A 9262-nucleotide genomic window follows, 5' to 3' on the forward strand; every position below is an offset into this window, starting at 1 on the left:
AGACTCTTTCTGTGCAGTTCCTCTGCTGTGCTGGTGGCCTGTGAAGGGGTGTGGATAGTTCTGAACTGCTAAAGCTTCTTCAGTTTATCATCTCTGGTTTGTCTGTCACAGACGTGATGTTCCAGCACAGGTGAAAGGAGAACATGAGGGGCAGTTGCTCTGTTTGAGCCCACCCTCTTTCACAGCTCTTTGCAGCCTAGAAGTTCTTTTAGGATTCAAATTGCACCTGGATTCTCAAGGAGCAATGGGTGCCCAGGACAATGCTTCGCACTTGCAGTGAGCCAGAAGTGTATTACTTTTCTCTTTCACATCCAGACTGCCACATGGATATCCAGATCCTTACAGTCTCCAGCCTGTACAGCTGCCATAGAATGTGCTCTTCTCAAGACTATCCTTGAAGAACACTTAGTACCTTCCTCAAGGGCTTAACAGTGCACACTGTACTATAGTGGATGGAAAGAATTAGCTTTTGATTTGTTCTCAAGTGAAATTTCAAGTATCCTTAGTTATGTTACAAACATTTTATGGTTTGAGTCTTGGCTCCCTTGGATACGGTCTCTCCATATGGACACTCAAGATGGGTGAAATCAGTTACAATACATGAGCTCTGTGGAACAGGAGGAGATAGTTTTCAGTGGAGGTCCCTAGACTATCAAACCCTCTTTATTGTCCCACCAGAATTCACCCTTGCTCTCCATGGTTAGGAAAAGCCTTGCCCTTTATAATGGCATTTTCCTAAAGTGTGTTTGTGTATGAAGGGAACTGGCTGGGGTATTGTCTCTCACCCCACAGTCTATCCATATAGTTTTGTAGGCCCTCTAGCCATGCAGTATCTGGTACCTTTACTCATGCTATATGACTTCTTACTCCAGCAATAGTCCCAAGGGATTCCTGATGCCGCTCAGCCTGAGAAAAGGTACCTGAATCAACCTACAGGCAACCTGCAAATGAAAAACAAATGGACTCTTGAAGTCAGTGGGAGCCATGGCAGAGTAAGATGCCACTTGACATGAGGAAGCAAATCAGAATCTATTTGAGTTCTCTTTTATTTTCTGGGATCTTGTCTAGGAGCTGTGTTTGGTTACTGCCAGTCTTCTGCCGTGTACTGTAAATTTTGGACATGTTTTGTAGAGATGTTCATGTTCCCAAAAAGCTTGGGCAGGGGGTGCTTGGTTTTGTTTTTCCTTTTTTAATTAGGCTATTAAAATTGGTGCAGATCACACCACCTGTGGAGGGTGAGTAGGGTTTTTTGTTTTTTTTTTTGCGATGCAATAACGCTTCACCTGCCTGAGGAGAACAGGGGGGCTCAATGTAGCTGCCAAACTAGAGTCCAAGCCTTCCAGCACACAATTTAAATTTAAGCCAGGACATCATTAAAACATGAGCAGCCACAATTGCATCATAACACCAGGCATGCCTGTAGGCAGGAATATGTGCCAGTATACTAAAGCATAATAGTTGTAATATATTGACGCTATATAACATCTTCCATGGGAAGATCTCAATGCAAGATACACAAAGCAGTCAATTTAGCCTTGCAATTTTCCTGTGTCATATTATTACCCCCAGTTTTGAAAGGTGAAGAGAATTGCTTGTAGTTCACATGAGGGGGAGGACAGCAGACTTGAAAACACCAAAGGCCAAGAATTCCAAAGTGAACTGCTTGATTGGAGGCTGCTCAGTTGATGTTTAGGCACCTTATTAAAAGTTACTTGATCCAATGTTGAGCTGCCTCAGGTTATATTGACTTCTGTAGAAGTTTGGCACCCTTGAAAACTAGGCCTCTTTTATTTTGATACCTAAATGTGGATATTATGGACCTGTTGTTAATAGTTTGTCCCTAGTATTCAGTCTCCCACACCTGTGCTTTAAACAAGACCATCCTTTCTCCTCTGAATGGCATAAACTTATTGTTACTGTTAAAGGAAGATTATCCAAGTTTTCCAGCACTTTCAAAGGGATAAAAACATTGCGAGGGCAGGTGAACTACTGTGATAAGAATAAAGGACATCGTCACTTAACCTCATTGTACAGGGAGAATAAATTATACACAGTGGAGCTGGTCAAAAAATTGTCTTCTTTTCAGGGAAGGGAAGGTGCTTTTTAATGGCAGTCATGTGCCTAGGGTGCACAAGGGAAGATGCAGTCCTATAAGACAGCCCAGGCTATAGCGAAGAATGGGAGCCTGAGGCACTCCGTGAGGCCTTGGGGTGGTATGGCAGAATCAAAATATTTGGCTTTTTGATTTTTCATTGAAAATGTGATTTCTTTTCCCATGGACAAAGAAACCATTTTCCAATTAGCTCTAGTCATGATGACTTGTTTGGCCCATTCATATAGACCATTTTCTAACCTGTGAATGGTTTTACCATTCTGTTGGTTATTTGAGATATGTCCCTCTGTGTTCACCTATGGGCTGGGGTGAGCTCCTCCCTAAGGCTATGACTATGCAGCAAAGTTACTCTGAAATAACAGGAGTTATTCTGAAATACCATTGTTGTTGTCTACACTACGCATGCGCTATTTTGAAATAAATTCAAAATAGTGGGTGCGCTATGTCAAAATATGTAAACCTCCTTGCAGGAGGAATAATGCCCATTTCGAAATAGTTGTTTTAAAATAGTTGCTGTTCAGACGCAGGACAGCATTTATTTCTAAATAGCTATTTCTAAATAAGCACTATTCCCTCTCGTAAATGCACCTGTTTTGGGCCCCCCAGTATAAAAAGATTGTGGATGTGCTAGCTTCAGAGGAGGGCAACAGAAATTATTAAGGGGCTGGAGCACATGACCTATGAGGAGAAGCTGAGGGATTTGGGCTTATTTAGTTTACAGAAGAGAAGACTGATGGGTGATGTCATAGCAGCCTTCAACTTTCTGAAGGGGTGCTCTAAATAGGATGGACAGAAACTATTCTCAGTGGTGGCAGATGGCGGAACAAGGAGCAATGGTCTCAAGTTACAGGGGGAGAGGTATAGGTTTGATATTAGGAAAAACTATTTCACCAGGAGGGTGGTAAAGCACGGGAATGCGTTGTCTAAAGAGATGGTGGATTCTTCATCCCCAGAGATTTATAAATTCTGGCTTGACAAGGTCCTGCCTGGGATGATTTAGATGGGATCGATCCTGCTTGAAGCAGGGGGCTGGACTAGATGACCTCCTGAGGTCCCTTCCAGCCCTATGATTCTATGTTCCTATGATTCTATTGCAAAATAGCCATTTCAAAATAAAACTATGGCTGCGTCCACTTTTGCATTCCTCCTTCAACAGAGGAATGCAAATGAGGGAAATCTTTCGAAAATGGGGTTTATTTTTGAAAGAGTTCCATCTACACTGATTTTTTCCTTTCGAAAGAATCTCTCCCAAAAAGAGATTATGCAAATGAGTGCAACATATGTAAATCTCTGTGTCATTTGCATTTTCGATTTCCCTCATTTGCATTCCTCTTTCAAAAGAGGGATGTAAGTATAGACACAGCCTATCTGTTTAGATACTGTATTTTGAAACAGCTAAGTGCTATTTTGAAATATATTTCTCTGAGTAGCAGCATTATTTCAAAATAGTTATTTCAGATTAGCTATTCCGGAATAATTTATTTTGAAATAGGGCTGCTGTGTAGACATAGCCTAGTAGTGGTCAGTATAATGTTCGCTCTTCATGATGTGACAGGCTGTCTTAGTCACATGGCACTTTCTACTCCCTGGCTCAATGACCAGAACGTTTGAAAACAGAGTAGGGCATCCAACCCTTTTCACAGGCACGTATTCATGGGCCTTCAGATTTACTGTACTCAAGTGTAAAACAAACAAAATGGCAATATGTAGTGGTAACTATAAAAGGAGATCCACCACTTTAACTTGAATAAAAGCTTACAAATATTTCTTGGGTATTCCAGCATATGGAACCCTGGCCTTTGCAAAATCATGAATTGGGTCCTGAAAGATCAGGACAGTGGCTTAAAAAAGTGAGATTAGGCCCCACTCCTGAGATTTGGAGTTTTTTTCTGCCCTTGGAGCCCTAACTGTATGCAATCCAGGACATGGTGCTTCCTGGCAGCATGGTCAGCCCTGAACAGCAGGCATGTCCTTTAATTGGGTCAGGGGCTACCCAGGTGCTGTGGCTGAGTGTGGGAAAGACCTCGACTACATGGCACCTGTGGGGGGTGCAGGAGGGTTCACGCACAAATATAAACCACTGAGAAAAATTTTCTCGGCCTCTTACGTAAGCATGACCCCCACAACAGCATTACTGCTATGTGGTGCAGAGGGGCACTGGGGATTGGTGCCAGGCAGTGCAGAAAAAAATACCAAGTATAGAGTCAGAACAATGAACTCTGTGCTGGGGCTTATTATAATGGCTAGATGCACTCACAGCACTAATAGCAAAGAAGGAAAGACATTTCTCAGGCTCTCATAAAAACATGACCCCACGCCCACAGGCATCCTGGTCCTGATTTGAAATTCATGGTCTTCCTGTTACCTAATTCCTGCACACCGGGAGAGCAGCTGCCAGAGCGGAGCGCTGAGGGGCATTGTGGGTTACATACGGGACACCTCTGGAGGCTAATAAATTCAATTTTAAGAAGTGGCACTTCCACGCTGGCCTTTAGTTGAACTTCTGAATTCGAGCTTGATGCTAAAGCCATCATGTAACAATGATATTGTGATATCGATATTAGTACTCTCTAAACTGAGCTAATGGTATTTACAATGAAGACAGTCACATGGTAATATCAGGCTAACTGCCTTATATTCAAATTTATCTCGTAGAGTAGACATAGCCTAAGAATGTAAATTGAGATTCGCTGTAATCACATGACTCTAGAAGCTTGGACTTAAGAAAAACAGCAAATAACATATTCACTGTTGATACTGATATAAATAATAATCTTCTGTCCCATATTCCATGCATTTTCAAAACATAAAAGAAGTCCCTGACCCTGTCTAGAGGATGAAAATTATTATATTTGCCTCATTTACTATAAATAAAATGCCCACTTGGGCTCCCAGTATTACTAATCTGTAGTCATAGTTAATGTTTACTTATTTCTTGTGTGTAAGATGGGGATCATGCTGCTTAGCACCCTTGAAAAATGCTTTGGAGTGTATGGCAGAAACATGCTCTATGGGACCTAGTTATTGTGCTATTAATGTTGATAGATGCTCTCAAAGAACTGGATATTCAAATTCCAATGTGTAGGTACTTGAAACATGGAGACGTATGTATTTCAGAGAACTGAAAGGGGACTTGAGAGATCATTGAGTCCAGTCCCCTGCCCTCACAGTAAAACTCATAACCACCCTGGCAGTTTTTTTTTTTTAATTTAAACCCTGCCCCAGGCTTGGAAAACTCCCTCCAGCTTGAACTCTCAAGTCTGGGTTTATAAAACCAGCCCTGTAACCACTAAGCTATCCTTTTCCCCGATAGCACATGGAGATGTACATACCTCACAGAGCTGGAAGGGCTGTCACAAGGTCATCAAGTCCAGTTCCCTGCACTCACAGGAGGACCTATCATCATACCTGAGAGATTTTTTTGTTTTTAAATCTAACTTGCCGCAGGCCATTGAAAGGCCCTCTCCAAGGGTGAACTCATAACCTGGGTTTATTAGGCCAATGCTCTAACCATTGAGATATCCAAAATGTGGGAATTACTGGTCTTGTGACATTGCCAACAACTATCCCAAAAGACTCTGACCCTCTGGGACTTCTGGCCCTTCCTGCTTCTAAGGGAGACAAATGGTTAAGTTTGTCTGAAATGCAAGTACCTGGTAACTGGTACTCCTGCAACTCCCTGTCAACAAGCTCTGCTCATCCCAGCTTCTTCAGGCCCACTCTTTGCTGTTTGGTCAGACGGCAGAGCCAAAATGTGGATGAGAGACGTCTTTGCCAGGCGGATTACAGACATGTACTTCCCTGACAGAACTGTGCATTAAATCACATTCTTCAATTGCCACATCACAGGAAATCCCCCGGTAGCCAGGTGCTTTTTAGTTATAGGGATCTCATGCATGTCTCTTTGGTTCTTTTGAGTGCAGTTCCTTCCCCAGCCAGAGGAGCCACAGCTGAGCAGCAAGAAGCAGCAAATCTAATGCATTTGTTGGTCTGTCTATGTATATTACAGCCATGAATACAAAGTGCAGGTCTTTAGCTAAAGCTGGAAAGACTATCTAGAAACACATCAGCGATGACATACTGCCTCTTCAGTGTTCCCCAGCAGGATTTTGCCCATAGCTTGATAACAATGCAAGAGTGCTGCACCTTTCATCTCAAAGTACTTGATCAACTATATCTGCACAGCACCACTTAAATGCAGCCACTTCTGGGGGGCAGAGAAGGATCAGCAGAAGAGAAAAGACTGTGTACTGGTATAATCCATTCCTTCTTGCTGTGGTGCACTGTCCCCCTCTAGTGGTACCTAGACCAACTAGAGGTTAATGATCTGCTATAGCCTTAACTCTTTGGGGGTTCCCTTCTCACTCCTGCAGTATTCGCTCCCAAACTAAGCTTCAGAGGTTCAAAGTTTGAGCCTGACCCATAAAGCTTGTCAACATTACAGTACTACTAAGGCAAGGCCTTGTTGGACTAAAACTACCTTATGATTTACAGTAAAATCTTGATTATCAGGCACCCAGACGATAACAGGCACAGCATCATGCTGTGGCCCGCAGAGCCAGTTGCCCAGCTGGGGCTGGCTGCATCAGGGCCAGTGGCCTTGCTGCAGTATCCAGCACATTTGATTATCCGGCACCTTAGTTCCACGGGGGTACCGGATAACAGAGATTTCACTGCAAAATGTTTGTGCATACTTGTCAGGCCCTTGGTTTTTAATGGGCTCATCTGGAAGACTCAGCACACTATATAGAATGGTGTTTAATCTACCACAGAAAGATGATGTTAACCCTATGGTGATTCAAACCCAGCTATTTCAGCTAGACAATGGCTACACTAGCCCCATCCTTTCGGAAGAGGCATGGTAATCAGCCACTTCAGCAGATGCTAATGAGGCCTTGCCATGAATATGCAGCACCTCATTAACATAATGGTGGTCGTGTGCGTTTCGAAAGTGCTGTTTTCATAACGCACACCGCCTGTGTAGACGGGGGCCTTTCAAAAAGGACCCCCTGATTTGGAAAGCCCCTTCTTCCTATTTGGTTTTGAGAAGGCAGGGGTTTTCAAAGTCTGAGGGATCCTTTCAAAAGGTCCCTTTCTACAGGGGTGGTGTGCGTTCCGAAAGCGGCACTTTCGAATCATGCGAGGCAGCCATTATGCTAATAAGGCACTGCATATTCATGGCAGCGCCTCATTAGCATCTGCCAAAGTGGCCCATTTCCATGCCCCTTCGAAAAGGAGGAGGCTAATGTAGCCATGGCCTTAGTGTAAAGGACCGGCTCAGCGAGGGTGAATTGAATGTAGCCCCATTGCAGTCTTTAGTCCTACATCAGCTAAGAAGATGGCTGTAAGTGTTTCAAATCTGATCCTCCCATTGCAAGAATACCCCTTTGAAGTTGTATCTAGTCTGGTTTTCTTTTATTTCGTTCCCCCAAAGGCAATAAATATTTTAGAAGAAAAGCCTTGAATTTCACTACTAGTGAATCAATGTACAGTAAACTCTTCAATATTTCTTTTCTTTCTGTCTCCCCTGCCTCTCTCCTATTTATAGTTTGATCACTCATGGCTTTGGAACTCCTGCCATATGTGCTGCTCTAAGCACTTTCCAAACTGTTCTCAGTGAAATGCTGAACTACTTGGAAAAACACACATCGCACAAAAATGGAGGAGCAGCAGAATCCGGCCAAGGACACGCCAACTCGGAGAAAGTCCCCCTGCGGAAAACTTCAGAGGCTGCTGTGAAAGAGGGCAAAACAGAAAAGACAGACTAGCTACATCAAACAGAATCTATTTCCAGAGAGTCTTGCTGCTGATATTTTTCTTTTTTAAAATATATATATATATATATCATGGTGGGTGATTTATCTCCAGTGGACCAAAAAAGGGAGGGGTAAAACAGAAAAGATAAAAAGCACCCTGCAAAAAACAGTGTACAGTAACCATGTGATGAAATTGTCACTTTTTTTATGTCACGCTAAACTTTCTTTTTTTTTGGGTTTTTTTTTTTTTTGTGCACATAGTGTTTGATCATTCCCAATAATACACTAACACTGTTTTTTTATAAGCTCTTCCGGACTCAGATGAGGTGGCATGCATGATTTCTCAGGGGCTATCCTGAAGCACTTTCTTATCCAGCAGCATAGGGAGGGGAGGGGAAAGCAACAGAGTCATGCGATGTGCAGCTCTGGCACCTTAACTTTGCAATGAAAACAATGGGAAGAGTGCCTCCTTTGCCCCACCACACTGGCTCAAGCAAATAACCATCAGTTATGGACAGTTATGGAAGCTTCAAAAGGAGAAAGAGATGAACCTTTATGTCCTGGAAGTAATGAACCATTCAATGGTTGGGCTGCACAGGCCCAAGTGAGAACGTATGGTAAAACTGCATTGGGTTTGTGCCAAAACATTCTGGAGAACTTTCCTGATTGTTAAAGAAGCAGCCCTGGTGTGTCCCCTAGTGCGAAGGACATCACAATCTAAAATGCAAAAGTCTTGATAATTTCAGCAAAACCCCAGTAACTCTAATCATTGAAGGTCAGATTAAATGATAGGCTTCTGATAATAGTCCTTATTGGATCTTAGCATTGGCAGATAAATTTCAAAACTGCAGGCGACCATATCTGTGTCTGTGTTCAAAAGGATGATTGCAGGTTGTTTGAGAGCTTTTTTGTTTTCTTTTGATTTTGTGATGTTTTTCTTCTCTTCAGTGGCTTGCTTCTGCAGCTTTTTGCCCTTAGCAATACAGCTGAGATTCGGGATGTTCCAAAAATGCCCACTCAGAGGTTCTAAAAACAAATAAAAAAATTCCATTACAAAAAATGATGTCTAGGGATAGATTGGTCTTGTCCACAGCAGCTAGACGTTTAAAGGCCTTGTTCATGTGTTTCAAAGGCTTCATTTTGCCACCTGCCACACTCAACATCCCAAATAGAGACCGTCATAGATAGGATCCTTTATGCTCACCTCACTTAAGCCAAAAGCATCTCCAGTCCAATTCTGCTTTGTCTTCCTTTGTGTTAGTTGCAACCAGCCAATTCCTGCCACTGAAGCTTCATTAGCTCACTTCGTTTTTGGTTTCCATCAGGTCTCTCTGTTAGGGAAGAAAAAATGTTTTTAAATGTGGCTGCAAGTAGGTAGTTCAACCAAGCTGGA

At 42.8% G+C, this 9262-nt stretch overlaps 1 protein-coding gene across 1 annotated transcript in view; it reads left to right on the plus strand.

The window, feature by feature from the left end:
• Positions 1-7881, plus strand: part of TFAP2D (transcription factor AP-2 delta) — a 57700-nt gene extending 49819 nt beyond the window's left edge. The window contains exon 8 of the mRNA XM_074989013.1: positions 7662-7881. Within this exon, the coding sequence (XP_074845114.1) occupies positions 7662-7881 (220 nt within the window). The remainder of the gene's footprint in view (positions 1-7661) is intronic.
• Positions 7882-9262: the final 1381 nt, after the last annotated feature.

This window comes from Carettochelys insculpta, chromosome 3 (genome assembly GCF_033958435.1).
Source record: "Carettochelys insculpta isolate YL-2023 chromosome 3, ASM3395843v1, whole genome shotgun sequence".
Classification (NCBI taxonomy): Eukaryota; Metazoa; Chordata; order Testudines; family Carettochelyidae; genus Carettochelys; species Carettochelys insculpta.